At 31.2% G+C, this 21,738-nt stretch overlaps 2 protein-coding genes across 5 annotated transcripts in view; both read left to right on the forward strand.

Annotated features, from left to right (window-relative positions):
- Window positions 1–21,738, forward strand: part of LOC114338870 (uncharacterized) — a 435,637-nt gene that overhangs the window by 314,766 nt on the left and 99,133 nt on the right. For 2 of the 4 annotated variants that reach the window (XM_050649560.1, XM_050649558.1), the window contains exons 5-6: window positions 4,412–4,576; window positions 20,673–20,794. The exons of 1 other annotated variant lie outside the window; for it this stretch is intronic. In XM_050649560.1, the coding sequence (XP_050505517.1) occupies window positions 4,412–4,576; window positions 20,673–20,794 (287 nt within the window). The remainder of the gene's footprint in view (window positions 1–4,411; window positions 4,577–20,672; window positions 20,795–21,738) is intronic. One more of the 4 variants, XM_050649559.1, reaches the window with a different exon arrangement.
- Window positions 1–21,738, forward strand: part of LOC114338869 (uncharacterized) — a 456,134-nt gene that overhangs the window by 216,757 nt on the left and 217,639 nt on the right. The window lies entirely within an intron of this gene.

The following is a 21,738-nucleotide window of genomic DNA, read 5'->3' on the forward strand; positions in this document are numbered from 1 at the left end:
AAGGGCGAAAATTTGCAGTATAATAACTATTTAAAACTAAAGCACTTATTCAAAATTACCACCATAAAAAATTATTGTTATGTGTGCAAATGTTAATATTTAGATTAAATAATGGTATTAATGAAAATTAAATCATAATTTAATTTATTTTATTTAGAGCTTCGCAATGCACATAATTTCAGAATTCAAATTCAAAATTTTAACAGAAAAATAATTTTGCCCAAAATTCAAAGTATACCACTAAATTTAGTTTTTCATATTATTTTCAAATGCAAAATCCATTTAAAAAAAAAAATAATATACAGGGTATTTTTTAGGTCGGAACATTTATACGATATTTTTTAATCCGGACCTGGATTTTTTATAATTGTACATAAATTAATTGATTGGACACCTAAAAGAATATTCGCATGTTAAATTTAAAATCAATATGCAGTGCGGTTGACAAGTTGTAAGCTGTATTTCAATTTTTTTCTACTTAGAGCTCTCGCAATTCACATAATTTCAGAATTCAAATTCAAAATTTGACCAGAAAAATCATTTTGCCGAAAATTCAAAGTATACCACTAAATTTAGTTTTTTATCCTCTTTTCAACCAAAAAATCTATTTTAAAAAAATTTAATGTACAGGGTGTTGTTTTTGGGTCGGAACATTTTTCCAATATTTTTTAATCCGGACCTGGATTTTTTACAATTGTAAATAAATTAGTTCATTGTACACTTTAAGTGATATTTGCGTGACAGCTATAAAATAAATATATAGTGTGGTTAAAAAGTTATGAAACAATTAAGAAAATGGCAAAATAGGTAAAACACCCAGTATCTTTGTTACTAATGGAGTAAGACCCATTAAGTATGGTATTTTTAAGACCGTCTAAGTGTTCCCTTTCTACAGTTAACGTATGTTACTTTCCCAATGAAACACCCTGTACTGTTAATGATTTTTTATATTTTTTATCATTATTTTTTTAATTTCTCATTATGACTTTTTTCTTCTACATTGAGGTATATACATTGTAAAAGAAAAAAGATTATTTTCTTTACTCTAAAATGATGTATTGCAAAAAATTCTAGGACTATTTTTAAACAAGATATACGTAGGATATCCAAGGGTATCCGTAATTTGGGAAAAAAATAATTTTTTTTATTTTTTTCAATTAGAAGTATATAATTGCATATTATAACATAATTTTTAATTCCAAATAACTTTCTTAATAACACTTTTCGATATTATGAAATATAAAGGTACTTTACTCTTGAGCGAAATTTATATTTTTAACATACCTCGTACACTATTGACAATATTTTATATCTGATGGTTGCAACTTAGGTTTTAGACTATGCAGAGCATTTTATAATATGTTTTTTCATAAAGTTAATAATAAAAAAGTTTTTCATATGGTTCCAACTTAGTGGGACCTATTTCATGTGTATATGTCACACTTTGAAAAAGCATATATATCTTCTTTAAAAATAGTCGTAGTGTTTTTTAGAATACACCGTTTTAAAGTAAAGAAAATAAGCTTTCTTTTTTATTGCACAACGTATACAGGGTGGTGAATTGGAAAACGGGCCATAGGAAACTCAATGTAAAGTTCTAAACTGTTGAATTCCTGCTTCCCTAATTATTCTACATCAAAAGACATAAGAAACTATTTGTAGAGGATTGAAATCTTTATTGAAAACAATTGTTAAAATTGTTCTACGAATTAAACACATTCAAAATTTTGTAAAATATAATAAACTTTATCAAAGTATTTGCCAAATTTAGGCCACACACAGTTCAAGAATGTGTATAAGGTTGTCTTCGTTCACAATGAAATTATTATACAGTGCTAGTCAAAAGTCCGTACCCCCCCTCGTATCTTCTGAACGGTTATACTTATAATAGTGAAATTTGGAGGGAGGAAATAAACGGACGTAGGCTTCTTAACTAGTCATGACAGGTGACGTTATAGTGACAGATGACTTTACAGCGCCACTGTGACAGATAATTTTAAATGGGATCTTATGGCAAGTAATACCTCGTTTGAAAGATATTCAAAATACCTATTCAGTCATACTAATTTTTTTGGATATAAATTGATTTTGATTTTGGTGAATAAATGAAATAAATATAAAATTGTAGTTTCGCATTTAATTAATAAAAATTCAAATGTCTGCCTATGGTTTTTTTGTCAAAAAAGTTCACGTTTTTCAGTTCTCTAATAGTTTTTACGTCAACGTCAACCCTTTTGACAAGTAATCATAGACGGAGGTTTGAATTTTTATTAATTAAATGCGAAAGTACAATTTTATTATTATTTTATTTATTCATCAAAATTAGCTTAAACTCAAACAAAATTAGTATGACTGAATAGGTATTTTCAATACCTTTCAAACGAGGTATCACTTGCCATAAAGTCCCATTTAAAATTATCTGTCATGGTGGCGCTGCAACGTCATCTGTCACTATTACGTCACCTGTCATAACTAGTTAAGACGCCTACAACCGTTTATTTCCTCCCTCCAAATTTCACTATTATAAGTATAACCGTTCAAAAGATACTAGGGGGTACGGACTTTTGACTAGCACTGTATTAAAAATATTTTGAACTGTTAGTATTTTTATTTTATCATTTTTATTGCTTAAAAAACAATAAAGTCGAAAAGATGTCCTCAGTTGAGGAGAAAGTAGTAATAATAAAGATGTTTTATTCAGTCAATAGTTTGCGTACTGTCAGAAATAGTAAGGTGTGGCCTTACTTTTACGCACTTACTTAGGTATGGCAAATGTATTCTATTTTTCAAAATTTTGGACTCTGTTTAAATCGTAGAACAATTTTAACTTTTGTTTTTAATACAGATTTTAATCCTCTACAAATAGTTTCTCATGACTTTTGATGTAAAATAATTAGGGAAGCAGGAATTCAACAATTTAGAATTTTACATTGAGTTTCCTATGGCCCGTTTTCCAATTCACCACCCGGTATACCTAAATATACAATAAAACAAGTTATAATGAAAAATTTAAAAATAATCGTAAAATATGTCAAAAATCATTAAAAGTATTAAACTTTGAAAAACCATATCTTGCTCAAAAATAGTCAAGCAGCCTTCTAGAATAGACCATTTTAAAGGTATGGAATTGACTTTTCTTCCTCTTAAATGAAACACTGAGTATACATAAAAATACGTAGAAAAAAGTTACAGAACAATATTTGCGAGGTAACAAGGAAAATGGCTCAAAATCGCTGTGAGTGGCGAACTTTGAAAAATCATATTTTGGAAACTATAAATTATAGACACTTCTACTAAACGTCATTTTAAAGAGGAAGGATGTAAGTTTTTTCTTGTGAAGCAATATTTATATCTATTTCCCCGTGGAAAAAAGTTATGGGACAAGAAATAAAATTGCCATATTTCTAGTTTTTTCTTTACTTTCTTTTGAATATATTTTTGTAAAAAAAATATTTTTAACTTTAATATGCGATATTTTGACAGTAAATTTAACCTGAAACAATTTTTCTGTAGACGTGTCTGTACCAAAAGTCCATAGAACTCACCCTAATTCGCCATGTGCCTGGGGACTAATTCACCCCTTTCTTAAAAACTCACTCCTTTAAATGGTAGCACTTTGCGGTTTTTTCATATTTAGAGGTCCATTGACTATATGAAGCAATAAAACCCCGTTATTGTTGTAGTTCCTTTCTAAAATACATATTCAATTGCCTACAATTAAAATTCGGAAGATTGAATATTTCGGTCATATAGTAAGAGGTCCTCGTTATAGTCTGCTGCGTTTGATTATAGAAGGTAAAAGAGAAACAGGAAGAAGACGAACCTCCTGGTTCGAAATGTAAGGGAATGGTTTAGTCTGAGCTCTAACCAACTCTTTAGAGCTGCTGTAATTAAAATAAGAATTGCAATGTTAATATCCAACCTTCAATATAAGATGGTACCTTAAGAAGAAGAAGACGTACTAATGCAAGGACTATTATCCTTGTCATTTGTGGTCAATACGAAATAAAGGGGACGAAATAATTGGGTGACAGGCATAATCTGGAAACTGTTTCAGTTTCGCCAGTATTAAATATTAAAAACAGGAATTATTTCTGATTCGTATCAAGCCGCCCAATCTAGCTCCTACTGGTTGCCTGTATTACAAATCAAAGGAGAAGAAAATATCATTAAGAATTAAGTAACATTGGCCTAATAGTCACCCTCATCTTTTGTAATTCAAAGAGAAAGTACCTGTCGATATACCTCATATTGTTTCTACTGCTGGAGAAGACAGTCGTGCTTTTGTTAGCTCTAGCTTCCCCTAACTACCATCCACCACGTGGGGTAAAGAAATCAATCTTTAATTATACTTTTTGTTACAAATTTATATTTGCTATAAGATTTTTGTTAATTTTATTATTTTTAACAGAGTGTGGAAAGAAGTTTAATAAGGAAACAATAGCACTTACTTGGGGTGGAAATGATGTTAAGGATTTTGAGTATCCGTGGGTTATAGCTTTGTATAAGAATGCAGGTGGACGATACCGGAATGTATGTGGGGGTACCTTAATCAGCCGAAGAGTTGTTATAACTGGTAAGTATAACATTAATCAATCATTTAATCCATTAATTTAGTCGAATACAGATATCACATTTGCTTGTTCTTTTTCTTCTGCTTAATATTCTATCAAGTTTAGACTTAGGGTATTATGTAGTATAAATCTAAATCTGGTGAGTAAAATAGTGGTGAATAGTTTAATGGTAGCCAATAAACTATTCAGTAGAGTAAAGGAGTAGGAGAGACTGGTATATTGCAAATGTCAAAAAAAAACATAGACTAAGACATAAAACATCCACCTAACTATTCATCTTTTCATCTATTAATCAACTCCGGAACTCCAATATTGTCACTTGTCGCACTCAGGTGACGGAAAAGTGACGGAGCGGTTCTGCAACTGTTGGGAATCTCACTCCCGGAGATTTCGGAGCCAGGATGTTCTTTTTCGGCCTAGGCCCTTCTTCCGACGACCTTGCCCTGTATTATGAGGAGTAGAAAGTTATACTTCTCTGGGTAGTGGCATAGCTAGCCCCACAGGGGCTCTTGTCTCGGGCCCTTTTCCACGACTGATATGGGATAGTGTCAGAAAATGTTCAACAAATGCAGCAAAAACGCTTGTATGGAATAGAATAGAAATATACTCTATTGTCACTGAAAATTTTACAATTTTATGGACAAAGCTTACAAAGAGTAGGAAAAAACAACAAATACAGTTTACTGAAATTACATAAATCGTCAATATGACAAAATAAAAGATAATAAAATAAAACAAAAACAATATATTTCAAGATTTAAATAAATTGCAAATTGCATAATACAACCTTAGGAACTAATAAGTTCTCCGTATCACACCCAAATATATGTAGATAAAAATACTTTAGATCCTTGTACATATGGGTAACTGTACTTTTTAGTTACTCATTAAGAAACTCTTCTACCGAATAGTATGGTCTTTCAGATAGATAGGCTTTTGTCATTTTACGGAACTTGGGGAAAGATGTTGCAGATTGAAGTTGTAAAGGGAGATGGTTCGATGGTTGTATGTTTTTTTTGCAGAATATAATATCTCCTATTTCTTTACTAACTAGTGGAAAAGATCGGTAAATAGACATTAAAGCATCAAAGGTTGAATTTGATGTGTTAAAATTCTGTGATCTTTGAAGTGGCTTTTGCAATGTGTTGTTCTTTTGGAGGCCAAACAGATACCTTATTGCTCTTTTTTGTAATTTAAAAATATTATCAGATTGGGCCCAAAAGGTAGACCATATCTCTAACAAAAGAAACATTTGTTATTTTGGAAGGTGCTAAATGGATTTCTTTCGAAACAGATCTAATCACGTAGCAAGCTGAGGCTAATTTCTTACTTAACAAACCGATAAGAAAGGACCATTTAATTTGCTATCTAAAAAAATACCAATAAACTTTACAGAGTCAACGGTACTAATCTGGCTGTTATTAAGAAGCAAGGCTTGAACAATACTACTATCTTATCCACCTTAAAAGAGAGTAAATTAAAGTCGGACCAGGTTTTTATTGTATTGTATATCATCAGTAAAAAAATGTTTTCATCGATTTTTAAATTATTGATGTCACTTATAAAGATAAGAAAAATTAGAAGACCCGATACTGAACCCTGTGGTACCCCTCATACAATGTATGTGAGACTAAAGCCAGTATCATTTGCTCTAACCAGTTGTTACCTCGAAGAATAAATACCTCGAAGTCCGTAGAAATTTATATACATAAATAAAATATATAGATAAAAAATAGATGATTATGATAATAGATGATAGAAGATGATTTACAACGTATGCTGGACGAATTTAATATAACCGTTAGAAAATTTAACATGTTAATTTCCCCAAAAAAGACTAAATGCATGGTTATAACAGCAGATCCCTTTTCGGGCCCTTTTCCAAGACTGATATGGGATAGTGTTAGAAAATGTTCAACAAATGCAGCAAAAACGCTTGTATGGAATGGAATAGCAATATACTCTCTTGTCACTGAAAATTTTACAATTTTATGGACAAAGCTTACAAAGAGTAGGAAAAGACAACAAATACAGTTTACTGAAATTACATAAATCGTCAATATGAAAAAATAAAAGATAAAAAAATAAAACAAAACAATCTATTGCAAGATTTAAATAAATTGCAAATTGCATAGTACAACCATTAGGAACTATTAAGTTCTCCGTATCACACCCAAATATATGTAGATAAAAATACTTTAGTTCCTTGTACATATGGCTAACTGTACTTTTTATTTATTCATTAAGAAACTCTTCTACCGAATAGTATGGTCTTTCAGTTAGATAGGCTTTTGTCATTTTACGGAACTTGGGGAAAGATGTTGCAGATTGAAGTTGTAAAGGGAGATGCTTCGATGGTTGTATGTTTTTTTTTCGAATATAATATATCCTATATCTTTACTAACTAGTGGAAAAGATCGGTAAATAGACATTAAAGCATCAAAGGTTGAATTTGATGTGTTAAAATTCTGTGATCTTTGAAGTGGCTTTTGCAATGTGTTGTTCTTTTGGAGGCCAAACAGATACCTTATTGCTCTTTTTTGTAAATTAAAAATATTATCAGATTGGGCCCAAAAGGTAGACCATATCTCTAACAAAAGAAAAATTTGTTATTTTGGAAGGTGCTAAATTGATTTCTTTCGAAACAGATCTAATCACGTAGCAAGCTGAGGCTAATTTCTTACTTAACAAACCGATAAGAAAGGACCATTTAATTTGCTATCTAAAAAAATACCAATAAACTTTACAGAGTCAACGGTACTAATCTGGCTGTTATTAAGAAGCAAGGCTTGAACAATACTACTATCTTATCCACCTTAAAAGAGAGTAAATTAAAGTCGGACCAGGTTTTTATTGTATTGTATATCATCAGTAAAAAAATGTTTTCATCGATTTTTAAATTATTGATGTCACTTATAAAGATAAGAAAAATTAGAAGACCCGATACTGAACCCTGTGGTACCCCTCATACAATGTATGTGAGACTAAAGCCAGTATCATTTGCTCTAACCAGTTGTTACCTCGAAGAATAAATACCTCGAAGTCCGTAGAAATTTATATGCATAAATAAAATATATAGATAAAAAATAGATGATTATGATAATAGATGATAGAAGATGATTTACAACGTATGCTGGACGAATTTAATATAACCGTTAGAAAATTTAACATGTTAATTTCCCCAAAAAAGACTAAATGCATGGTTATAACAGCAGATCCCTTTTCGGGCCCTTTTCCAAGACTGATATGGGATAGTGTTAGAAAATGTTCAACAAATGCAGCAAAAACGCTTGTATGGAATGGAATAGCAATATACTCTCTTGTCACTGAAAATTTTACAATTTTATGGACAAAGCTTACAAAGAGTAGGAAAAGACAACAAATACAGTTTACTGAAATTACATAAATCGTCAATATGAAAAAATAAAAGATAAAAAAATAAAACAAAACAATCTATTGCAAGACTTAAATAAATTGCAAATTGCATAGTACAACCATTAGGAACTAATAAGTTCTCCGTATCACACCCAAATATATGTAGATAAAAATACTTTAGTTCCTTGTACATATGGCTAACTGTACTTTTTATTTATTCATTAAGAAACTCTTCTACCGAATAGTATGGTCTTTCAGTTAGATAGGCTTTTGTCATTTTACGGAACTTGGGGAAAGATGTTGCAGATTGAAGTTGTAAAGGGAGATGCTTCGATGGTTGTATGTTTTTTTTTTCGAATATAATATATCCTATATCTTTACTAACTAGTGGAAAAGATCGGTAAATAGACATTAAAGCATCAAAGGTTGAATTTCTGATGGAGTAATCGTGATTAGGTCTTGCTAGAACGACATTTAGGTGTTTACAAATTAAGCAGAAAGTTTCTAGAATACAGAATATAGAAGGAAGTGTTAAAATTCCGTGATCTTTGAAGTAGCTTCTGCAATGTGTTGTTCTTTTGGAGGCCAAACAGATAACTTATTGCACTTTTTTGTAATTTAAAAATATTATCAGATTGGGCGCAAAAGGTAGACCATATCTCGAACAAAAGAAAAATTTGTTATTTTGGAAGGTGCTAAATTGATTTCTTTCGAAACAGATCTAATCACGTAGCAAGCTGAGGCTAATTTCTTACTTAACAAACCGATAAGAAAGGACCATTTAATTTGCTATCTAAAAAAATACCAAGAAATTTTACAGAGTCAACGGTACTAATCTAGCTGTTATTAAGAAGCAAGGCTTGAATAATGCTATACTATCTTATCCACCTTAAAAGAGAGTAAATTATAGTCGGGTCAGGTTTTTATTGTATTGTGTATCATCAGTAAATAAATGTTTCCATCGATTTTTAAATTATTGATGTCACTTATAAAGATAAGAAAAATTAGAAGACCCGATACTGAACCCTATGGTACTCCTCATACAATGTATGTGAGACTAAAGCCAGTATCATTTGCTCTAACCAGTTGTTACCTCGAAGAATAAATACCTCGAAGTCCGTAGAAATTTATATACATAAATAAAATATATAGATAAAAATAGATGATTATGATAATAGATGATAGATGATGATTTACAACGTATGCTGCACGAATTTAATATAACCGCTAGAAAATTTAACATGTTAATTTCCCCAAAAAAGACTAAATGCATGGTTATAACAGCAGATCTAATAAGGTGTAAATTAGAGCTGGAGGGTCAAATAATAGAACAAGTCATGGAGTTTAAATATCTAGGAATCACACTATGCAGCTACGGAAAGCTCGAAACAGAAGTGGAAGATCAGGTGAATAAAGCAAACAGAGCCGCAGGTTGCCTGAATGAAACAATATGGAGAAATAAAAACATAAGAAAAGAAGTGAAAGGCAGAATTTACAAAACAGTCATCAGACCAATTATGACATACGCGGCAGAAACACGACCTGATAGAGAAAGGACAAAAAGAATGCTGGAAAGAGCAGAGATGAAAACATTGCGAAAAATCGAGGATAAGACGCTGTGGGATAGAGCTAGAAGGGCAGATATACGAAGGAGATGCAAGGTAGACAACATTAATAACTGGGTGAAAAGCAGAAGAGTAGAATGGAACGACCACATAAGCCGAATGACAGCAAATAGAGTAGTAGGGACGGCGAAAGACGGTTCCCCAATAGGAAGACGATCAGTGGGAAGACCACGAAAAAGATGGAATGACAACTTACTGGAGACACATTGAAAAACAGACAGAGTAATGTCTATATAAAAAGAAGATGAAGAAAGAAGAAGATAAAAATATATTAACGCAAATATACCCAAACAATGCAAACTGTTTCAAAAATGTTCAAAGGCATAGCGATTACAAAAATTGCAATTTGGCATTATATATTATAGAATGTCTCACACACACCCAGCGGTGAATGGACAATGAACAATGAAAAGCTAGGTAGGTATATACAGTTTATAATAAGATAGATAAAGAATCCATTACAAGAAAATATGGATATCCAAACAATGCACACTGTTTCAAAGCATTTTAATAGTAAAATTGTAGAATATTTTGTTCAATTCTTTTAAGGGCAGCCAAAGTCCGAAAATTGAATTTTTTAAGTTTTTTGGGTAATGATTGAAAATTATTCTCTGAAATCTTCTCTTTCCAACGACATATAACACATTATAGTATAAAATATCCATGGTTACGAAACTATTTGTTTTCTGAACGTCTGCACTCAACTTACCGTGTACCGGTAGCTTTATAGCCTATTAGAGTGTTTTATGTTTTGCGATTTCCCGAATACTACGTTTTTAGCTTTTGATGTCAGATATCTCTGGTTCCTTAGATGATAGAAGGTCCAAATTTTTACAGTAATTTTAGATAGATAATATCTAGTCCCGCGTAAATTTTTATTGAAAAATGTACAAAAACAAGTAAAATAAAAAATAAAATCTAAACTTTTTTGGGTTTTTTTTTTGTAAGGGTATTTTAAAAAATTTTAAAATAAATGCTTCTTTCGCTCTAACTTTACAAAAATCTACGCTGGACTAAACAATACATGTAGTTTCAAAATAAAATAAAAATTAGGTCTCTAAGTGCTTTGGTTACAGAGCTATATGACATAATGTTAACATTGTCGTTAAATGGGACTTTGGATGCCCTTAAATGAAACTTAAATACGGCTGATACGACGGTAGCTACGCTTCTGTCTCTGGGTGTCTCATTACATGACCGAAATATTGTAACTTTCGAATTTTTATTGTTTTTGTTAGTTCTGTGCACTTATTCATTCGATGTAAGACTGTTTCATTTCTTATTCGATAAACACAACTGATCCGTAATACCCGTCGATAGATCTACCTCTCAAGGCCTCCATTTTGTCAATAGACTTGTTGTCTAGTACTAATTATCAATTGGAAAATATCGCAAACGGTAAACAATCTATGGTCTTTGACCCTGATTATGAAGTAAAAATCAATTTATTGTGCAGAGGCAAGCATATAACCTCACATTATAGTCCAGAGTAATAAGGATTTTCTCGGGACAGTCAAAGATCCAGGTAGCTGACTGCTTTTTTAGTTATTGTAGAGCAGTGGCGTGCGGTGACTTTTTCTAAAGGGGAAGCGATTAAATAAGGATATAAAAATATTTTCTTAAGAGTCGAGGGTCGAGCCACTTCCCACCTGATAACACTCTGATGCGCTATAGGGCTCTATCACCAAAGTGCTTATGTGAGACGTCTTGGGTACAAGGAGTCACACACTAAATCCTACCCCGATCAATGCGTGAGTCACTCTATTGCCGCTATTTCTAGTGACTAGTGATCTATCATTGATCTGTATTGCTTGCTCGGGCCTTAAGTCCTCGCTCCGGGCTTCGTTTCCTAAAGAAGAGATCTATTTAATTTTTTTTAATTCCGAGGCATTTTCCCAATACACAACTTTCAACAATATGACACTTATTTATACTTGAGCTCTATTCTCCTATCAACTTCTGATAATTATTGTTGAATGCAGTTGAAACGAGTAAAGCGATGGACTACCCAAGCTAATTGAAACAATATTCGAAAATATTACCTCAATCAACCAAGATAGCCATCGCCACACCCTTAGCTTAGCTCAGTCACTCAGGTGTGTGTTCGTCTTATCCTAACCTTAGATATGAACTATGAAAATTGGAATGGAAGCAAACAAAACAATATTTTTAACTAATCATGTTTATTGTTCATAAGATATAATAAATAAAATGACTTAGTAAATTGCATTAACAAATGTATTCAAATTCTTGCCAAAAACTAACAATTCTGGATTATACTTATGGCTTTTGGTAGCTGATGCTATCTTCTTGATGTCGTATGGTGCTGCTGTAGACTTCTTGTAGGCCTGGGCGGATCTTGGGCCCTAGGCCTCTGCAGTTGGAGATGTTAGGTGTTGCAGTCTGGATGTCATCTTGTCTTTGCCTTTAAGTGTGCATCACCGGTGATGTGGGGCTTAGGTTTCCGAAGAGGGAAAGGTTGATCTCTTTTCAAAAACCCAAGAGGAAGATAACTGTTGAAATAGAAAAAAAAAATTTTTTGTTTGTAAAGCATCATATTTTACAATTTTAAACTTTTTGCATAATTGCACTTATTTATTTATGATAAACATTATATTTAACATCCTTTTTATTTAACAATGCCCTATTTATCTATATATTATTACTTTATTATTTTATTTTGGGTGTTGTACTGATTTTTGATACAGATTAGCACGAAAGCCTCATCGGACACTTGTAAGTTGTCGGATGACCTTTATTTTGCAATAAGATAATAAAGAAAATAATGAAGATATGGCAATTCTGCGTATGCCAAGTGAAAGTAGAAGAGTGATAGTATCAAAATGTATTAAAAAAAAGATAAAAAGAAAATAATTAATATAGTCAAAAATTCTAATGCCAAATTTTTGAAATTTTGTAGTTTATAAACATTTAGAATAACTTTAAAAATGTTGTCCGTAGAAACAATCTTTTTATATATTCGAAAAGATAGTATTTTAACACAAATTTTTAAATAAAAAAATTTAGCCTGGGTGCATTTGGGACAAAGTTAGCCATGTTTTTTTTTTAATTCACAGCTAATTTGTTTATAATAATTAAGGAATCTCATTAATGCCATTTTAAAGAATGTGATTTGTATTTTTTTCTTAAAAAATTGCACAAACATTATACCTTCACAGCACCCTCTACGATTTTTCAAAAATGTAGTTCACACGATTACTAGGGGAGCCTACAAATTCACCGAGTTAAAATACCGAAAAAGCAATTTCAAACGAACATAATTTTCTGTATCTCCGGATCAACTCAATGGGTTTTGATCTTTCTTTGTTTAATTTGTATGTAATTTCTACGTACCGGGTGTCCCAATAAGAATGGCTCTCGGCCATATTTCAGGAACCGTTTATAGTACAACTTTGAGAAAAAAATATTTATTACAAAAGTTGCCTCGGGAAAAGCCTGGAAATTATTTTCATAATTGTAGGTCCCCTGCCAGAGGGCGTAGTTGAATATCAAAAATTAAAAAATCAAAATTTTCCAAAATTTACCTAATGAAAGGGCACTGGAAATCCAATCATCGTATTCATCATAAAATTCTGCGCATATTTGATTTCACAAGTTTAAGTCTACCTTTGCAATTAAGAGGTGGGGGTGAGTGGGAACCTTCTTATTAAAAAATGGCTGTAAGTCCGGTTCTGCTTAATCGAATTTTACATACATACTTGGTCTTGTTGAAAACAGCTCTTTTTCGTCAATGTAAGAGTCTTATTCTCGAAATAGCCTAATGAGTAATATGCAAGCTAGTAGGCGTTATTTATTTATTTTCGGAAATCTAGTTTTCTTTGGAGAATATTAAATAAAAGTATGCATTTTTAATCCTTTATTACAAAATTAGACCGAATTAGCAACATAATACCGAAAACCGCATTTTCTATCTTGAGATATCTTAAAAAACGTGTAAATTTTAAAGAACTGTTAATGTCACTGGTAAACGAAGTTAAGGAAAAGTAGTGTGCTATGGAAAAACAAAGAAACATTTTCCAGATGTAAACGTATATAATTAATTAAAACAACAATAAGACAAACAACACTATAAAATATAACAAAGAAATAAAAGCAACTACTTACTTAGTGACGACCTAAATGTTCAAATTGTTGCTCATTATTTTCGATTCAAGCATTTACTCTTTCAAGACTAGATTGAACAGCAGTCTCAATTTCTGCTTTCGCAATGCCTTGAATGGCGTTTCGTATTCTCTCTCGAGATTCTAGATCATGTTTTCTCGCGTAGTGGGCCTAACGGCAAAACAAGGTCTTTTTTCCGTCCTCGTAAATAAAAGTCTAAAACAGATAAATCTGTTGCTATTCAATCTACTCTTGAAAGAGTAAATGCTTGCATCTAAAATGATGGGCAACAATTTGAACATTTAGGCAGTCACTAAGGCTGAGTAAGTAGTTGCATTTATTTCTTTGTTATATTTTATAGTGTTCTTTGTCTTATTGTTGTTTTAATTAATTATATACATTTACATCTGGAAAATATTTATTTGTCTTTTTCATAGCACACTGCTTTTCCTTAACCACGTTTACCGGTGACAGTAACAGTCATGTTTAAAATTTACACATTTCTTAAGATATCTCGAGATAGAAAAAAGGTATCGACATGCGGTTCCGGTATTATGTTGCTAATTTGGTCTAATTTTGTAATACAGGATTAAAAATGCATAATTGTATTTAATATTTTCCAAAGAAAACTAGATTTCTAAAAATAATGAAATAACGCCTTCTAGCTTGCATATTACTTATTAGGCTATTTCAAAAATAAGACACATTGACGGAAAAGAGCTGTTTTCAACAAGACCAAGTATGCAAATTTCGATTTAGCAGAACCGGACTTATAAGCCATTTTTTCATGAGAAGTTTCCCACTTACCCCCACCTTTTATTTGCAATGGTAGACTTAAATTTGTGAAATCAAATATGCGCAAAAATTTATGAAGAATACGATGATTGGATTTCCAGTGCCCTTTCATTAGGTAAATTTTGTAAAATTTTGAATTTTGAATTTTTGATATTCAATTACGCCCTCTAGCGGTGGACCTACAATTATGAAAATAATTTCCAGGCTTTTCCCGAGGCAACTTTTGTTATAAATATTTTTTTCTCAAAACTGTACTATAAGCGGTTCCTGAGATATGGCCGAGAGCCATTCTTATTGGGACACCCGGTACATTACAAATATGCAATTTGTTTATATATTTATTAATTAATAAACAGTCCAATTTGTTTAAACAATTCTTGAAAAAATATTTTTTTACAAAAATCTATTTTTTTTTAATCATAGTATTATTAATTATCATAGAAAAAATTAAAGTACACTTTAATAAATAAATGATTTTTATTAGATAATTATTTATTGAAGATAATTTATTTATTAAAGTATACCTTAACTTTTTCTATGTTTTTTCTATGATTTTTTGGAAAAATAATTTTTTCAAAAATTGTTTCAACAAATTAGACTGTTTATTAATTAATGAAACTTTAAAGTTTAAGAAACTTTACAACCATCTCCCTCTACAACTTAAATTTGCAACATCTTTCTCCAAGTTCCGTAAAATGACTAAAGCCTATTTATTTGAAAGACCATATTATTCAACAGCAGAGTTTCTTAACCAATAACTAAGAAAGTATAGTATTCTTATTTATAAGTGTAATCTTAATCTATATTTGAGTGCCATATGCAGCAGCTTAACTTAACTTATTAAATTTTTTAAGGTAGAGTATGCAATTTGCATTTTTTTTTAATTTTGCAATAGATTGTTACTGTTTTTTGTTTCTCTTCATTATATTTTATTTATATAGACGATTCATATCATTTTAGTAAATTGTATTTGTTATTTGTTATTGTTCTTATTTATGATTCTAGTAAGCTTTGTCTATAAAATTGTTAAATTTTTCATGACAATAAAGCATATTTCTATATATATATATATATATATATATATATATATATATATATATATATATATATATATATATATATATATATATATATATATATATATATATATCTATATATATATATGATCGGTTTAGAACGTCTTGCGGCGTTGTCCGATTCCCAAATTCCATTCCTTCCTATTTTGCCACAGGTCATCCCTGAGGTCTCGCGCGCTCATCGCTTTCCGAATGCCGGTGGTCCAATTAACTTTCGGTCTCCCTCGCTTCCGATGTTCAGGAGGTTGCCATTCCAGACATTGTTTTGGAAGTCTCTCGTCATTCATTCTGTTTACGTGTCCATACCAGATCAGTTGTCTTCTCTCTATATCTTTCATTATTGTTCCTTCTATTCCCATTCGATTTTTAATGTCTTCATTTCTGATATGTTCTCTTCTGGATATACGTAATGACCTTCTGATTGCATCCATTTCCACTACTTCAATTTTGTTTTTGTTTTTTTCTGTAAGCCTCCAAGTTTCAGCATCATATAATAAACTACTCTTAATCATAGTTTCGTAGATATTAAATTTTCTCTTATTCGATATTTGAGTACTCCAAAGAATATTATTGAGACATCGGATTGCTCTTTTTGCTTGTATAATTCTGGAAGTAATTTCTTTGTCATCAGTTCCAGTTTTATCAAATGTTACTCCTAGATATTTATAATCTTGGCAGGCTTTAATTTTTTGATTATTTTCCATAGTAAGATGAATATCGTTCTCTTCTGAACCAACACATAAGTACTTTGTTTTATCTATATTGACGTCCAATCCCCATTTTGAATATTCCTCGAGCAACTTACGCATCATGTATTCTATGTCTTCCCTGTCGTTTGCTAATACGACCTGGTCGTCCGCGAACTGGAGCGTGTAGAGGCATGTATTGTTTAGCTCGATGCCCATTCCATTTACTTTCCCCTTCCAACCTTTAAGTGCTGCTGCAACGTAGATTTTAAACAGGGTCGGAGATATGCAACATCCTTGTCTAAGCCCCTTAGTTACTGGAAAGCTGTTAGTAAGTGAGTTTCCTATCTTTACTCGTGAACGTGATCCTGCATATAGATTTTTTAATGCATTGGTGAGAGTGTAGCTTACTGGTGAAGCATGTAGAACTTCCCACATCTTATTTAAGGGTATGTTATCATAAGCTTTTTGTAAGTCAACGAATGTCAGGTGCACTTCTCTGTTTCTGGCTGTTTTTTTCTCTATAATTTGTTTTAAACTAAATACGTTGTCTGTACAGGAGCGGCCAGCTCTAAAGCCCCCTTGTTCTTCTTCTTCATATTGGCTATATTCGGACTCTATTAGGTCTCTCAGTATTCTACCATACAGTCTACTGAGTGTGCTGGTCACCGAAATTCCCCTGTAGTTTTCGCAATTTCGCTTATCTCCTTTCTTATGGATGGATGAGATATAAGCCATTTTCCATTCATGAGGCACTGGATGTCCATTTAAGAGTTCGACGAAGACTTTTGTTAGCATTCGAAATAGCTTAGCTGTTCCATTTTTAATCAGTTCTGCTGGAATACCTTCTGGACCGCAAGCTTTACCATTTTTTAAGCTTCTCACCGCTTTTATCAGACTTTCTACGTCGATATTTATATGTTCTCCTTCTATTTCTATACCTGGTGTAGCTATATTTTCTAGATATTCGCCTCGTTCTTCTGTTAACAATTTTTTATAGTGGTCCATCCATTTTTGTGACTGTATACAGTGTATGGGTACTTTTTCTTTATCATTTTTTTACAGAATTTATAAATCTCCAAGCTTCTGTGGTTTTCCTGCCACCTATATATGTGTTTATCTCCATACATTTGCGATCCCATAAATCGTTTTTCTCCTTTATAACAGTGTTTCGCACTGCTCGCTTTATTCTGTTGTACTCTATTCGATCTTCGTCATTTTTAGTATTTAACCATTTTTGGTAAAGCTTCTTCTTGGTCAAAACTAGTTGTTCTATTTCCTCGTTCCACCAGAGTTTATTGCTTGGTTTGGTTTTTGGTTGTTCTCCTAACACTTCTTTGGCACTTTTCTGCATTGCCCATAGCATGTTTTGATATAGTTCTCTTGTGTTTTCTAAATGCTCATTGAGATTTTGATCTAGTCTTCTTTGATACAGCTCTTTAGTACTTTCATGAATAAAGCTTTGAAGTTTATACTTAGGTTCTTTTATTTCTATTCTATTCTATAATGATTGTCTAGACAAATTGCATATTTGTAATGTACAGAAAAATTACATACAAATTAAAAAAAGAACTGTCAAAATATATTCAATAGATCCCGAGGTATAGAAAATAATAGTAGTTTTAAGTTGCCTTTTTAGTTTTTGAACTCGTGCATTTGTCGGATTGTCGGCTCCCAGCTTACTACGACTAGTCACCAATTGAACTACATTTTTAAAAATTCGTGTAAAATATCAGCCTTTCTAATATGTAAAATGATTGTTTCTACGGACAATATTTTTAAAGTTATTCTAAATGTTTATAAACTACAAAATTTAACAAATTTGACATTAGGATTTTTAACTAAATTAGATAATTTTTATCTTTTTTTAATACATTTTGATAGCATCAGTTTTCTACTTTCATTTGGACGCAGAATTGCCTTATCTTCATTATTTTCTGTCTTATGTTATTGCAAAATAAAGGTCTCTGGAATAAACAATTAGAATAACTCTTAAACTAATTAATTGATCAGGCTCAAATTAATTGAGGGTTTATTAAGTACCCCAATACCCAACTTTGGGTGAAACACTAAAGTTCTAAGATAGTTTTAGTAAAAGTTATTTACAAATAACGATTTTCACTTATTTTGCAGTTTGCGTAGCAACAAATTAACTTTTTAACTTTAAAAAATCGGCATTTTGAAGGTTTTTTAATGTTCTAAAAAATTAAATTTTGTAATTTTATTTCAACTATTTATCTTTTGAATGGGGTGCAAAAAATCGAAAAAATCGCGATTTTTGCACTAAATTGTAGTCCAGGGCGGATCTGTTTTGAGATGGACGTTGAGAGGTGACTCAAATGTTTTTGCAGAAATTGCTTGAAAATAAATCAAATAATAATATTTGAGTTATCCTCCCTCTCAAAAAGGTCCGGAACATTGTTTAAATAATCAAAATGTCAAAAAATTAAGGAAAAATTCGATTTTTTTCTTGGTTTTTTGATTATAACTTTAAAAGTATTCATTTCCGAGAAAAGTTGTACTGACATAAAAGTTGCGTAATTAAATTTCCTACAATATAGAATTAGTTAAAAATTTAAGAAATAGTCACCCTTGTTGCAAAATAGCAATAATTGTGAAAAAAACATACAAAAACAAGTATTCGCATTTTACGTTTTTCAACCATTTATGCTACACTTAGGACCTTCGTATTGCACCCAGAAAAACTTTATGATACAGTAAAACAATACTGTAAATTTCATTAAGATCGGTTTAATATATTTTGTAAAATAAATTTTGCAATACAGCTTTCGCAAAAAAAATTCATTTTTTCAAAATGTTACAGGACTGAAAATAAAGCAGATAGCAAGTTGAATTTTTTTTGCTTATAGAAGTGTACTGTACCTTTCATTTGCAATTTTCAAGATTAAAATCGATTAATTACCACAGCGTCAGAAAATTTTTTAAATAAACAATAATTTTTGGTGCTACGCGCAGGACAGCGGTGTTCGATTCACACAGGTTGATTTCCACCAAAATTTCTTCCAATCTTTATCTAATATATTATTTTCCTACTTTATATTTTGTTGTATTTTAATTTTTTAATTCCACAAAAATCAAACTAATTTTATTATTGTTTGTGAAATATTGTTTAAACAATTGCATATGTTTAAAAATAATAAACTTTTATTATTTAAGTTAAAATATATGAACAAAGAAAGTTTTTGCTAATAAAAGTGTTATTTCAAAGGATAGAGTAAGTGTTTTTATTTTGCAATAAACAAATTTATTTATTTATATCAAAATGTCATAAAAATTAAAATGTATCAATCATTATCAAAGGTCATTGGAATGCCCAATCAGAGCAACCTATCCGCTGTCCTGCGCGTAGCACCAAATATTATTGTTTATTTCAAAAATTTTGTGACGCCGTGGTAATTAATCGATTTTAATTTTGAAAATTGCAAATTAAAGGTACAGTACACTTCTATAATCAAAAAAAAAATTCAACTTGCTATCTGCTTTATTTTCAGTCCTGTAACATTTTGAAAAAATGAATTTTTTTTTGCGAAAGCTGTACTGCAAAATTTATTTTACAAAATCTATTAAACCGATATTAATGACATTTACAGTATTATTTTACTGTATCATAAAGTTTTCTTGGTGAAATATGAAGGTCCTAAATGTAGAATAAATGGTTGAAAAACGTAAAATGCGAATACTTGTTTTTGTATGTTTTTTTCACAATTATTGCTATTTTGCAACAAGGGTGACTATTTCTTAAATTTTTAACCAATTCTATATTGTAGGAAATTTAATTACGCAACTTTTATGTCAGTTCAACTTTTTTCGGAAATGAATACTTTTAAAGTTATAATCAAAAAACCAAGAAAAAAATCGAATTTTTCCTTAATTTTTGACATTTTGATTATTTAAACAATGTTCCGGACCTTTTTGAGAGGGAGGATAACTCAAATATTATTATTTGATTTATTTTCAAGCAATTTCTGCAAAAACATTTGAGTCACCTCTCAACGTCCAAATGTACTAATATTTTTACAGATGCGCCCTGGTCTATTGTTAATAATTAAAAAACGGACGCGAACTTTAGGCAGGAATCAGGTAGGTTTTTTTCCTATAGGTCTACAATAACTAAAAAAATAGTCAGCTACCTGGATCTTTTAGTTTCCCGAACATGGTCTATTTCTAGCTTATTACCCTGGAGTATTAACCGAAAGTGAGAGGCTGTCACGAATTTAGAGAGAGGAGCGTTCACAAGACGAAACACAACTGTTACCGCTCCATCGGGAACTGCTCCCTCACTTTTTCGTCTCCTGAATGCGACCATTGTTTCGTTTTTATTAATATTCATTGCCGACATAATTGAACTATTACATATATTCGAATAATATTATTAGGGTAATTTTTTTATATTTTTAGCTGCTCATTGTGTTACTGACGATTATGGCAATGCTATTGGTAGGGAGAACTTTCAAGTTGCTGCTGGTAAATATTACAATGCTTTTGGAGATCAAAGAGATACGAAAGCGCAATACAGAAAGGTACTGATTCAAAGTTTAGAGCTTAAATACTTATTTTATTAAAAAGGCAAAGTTTTCAACCTAACAAAAACATTACGAATATTGATAAATATTAGAAATATTCCTAAAAGATATTTAATTGAAAACTTATTGGTCCATTTTCCTGGTAACACCTCCATGGCTTCTAAAAAATTGCAAGCTAGATGGATGCTGGAGCGAAGAAGACAAGAGGGAATTCAAAAACTTACAATTCACGACCCATCTGTTCAGCTGGTAAATTCCAACGGAAAATGGACCTAGTTACTCAAAGGAGTAAAACCAGTATGAAAATAAAATAAAAATGTATTCCATTTTTAATTCAGTTGCAATACGAATGCAAAACTGTCTTATTTTTCACACTCAAATCAAAAAACAAATAGCCCTGATTTATGAGCTATTTACGAGCTCTCATATTCCGCAAACTAAAAATTTTGAGTTCGTTCCACTGAGCAGGAATTTGATACTTTAGTGGGGGGCCGAGTCAGCCCCCCCCCCACTACTTAAAAATAGGAATATGGAATCGGTTTTTGCGGCAGAATTATGAGCTATTTATGAGCTCTTGAAATTATATAGTTACGATTTTTGAGCTCATCCCCTTCACCCCCAAACAACCCTTTAATTGATTTAACTTAAGAAAAAATGCTGAAAAAATTTAAAATATATCGTATTGCGGATATAATTCCTATAGCTTATATACTCTAAGAATAAACTATTAAATCACGTGCAGTTAGATTATTGAGCTACAACCCCTTCGCAAGAAAACCACCCTATCTTCCCGGCTTAACAGAAAGTTGTACTTAAAATGCATTAAACTAATTATTTGGCGACTGAGTCGGTATTTTGTTATCGATGGTATGAGCATTTAATAAGAGCAACAAAGAGACATGTATTTATTATACATTTAAAACGGGTTAGAAGATGTGGGA

Source organism: Diabrotica virgifera, chromosome 4 (genome assembly GCF_917563875.1).
Source record: "Diabrotica virgifera virgifera chromosome 4, PGI_DIABVI_V3a".
Classification (NCBI taxonomy): Eukaryota; Metazoa; Arthropoda; class Insecta; order Coleoptera; family Chrysomelidae; genus Diabrotica; species Diabrotica virgifera.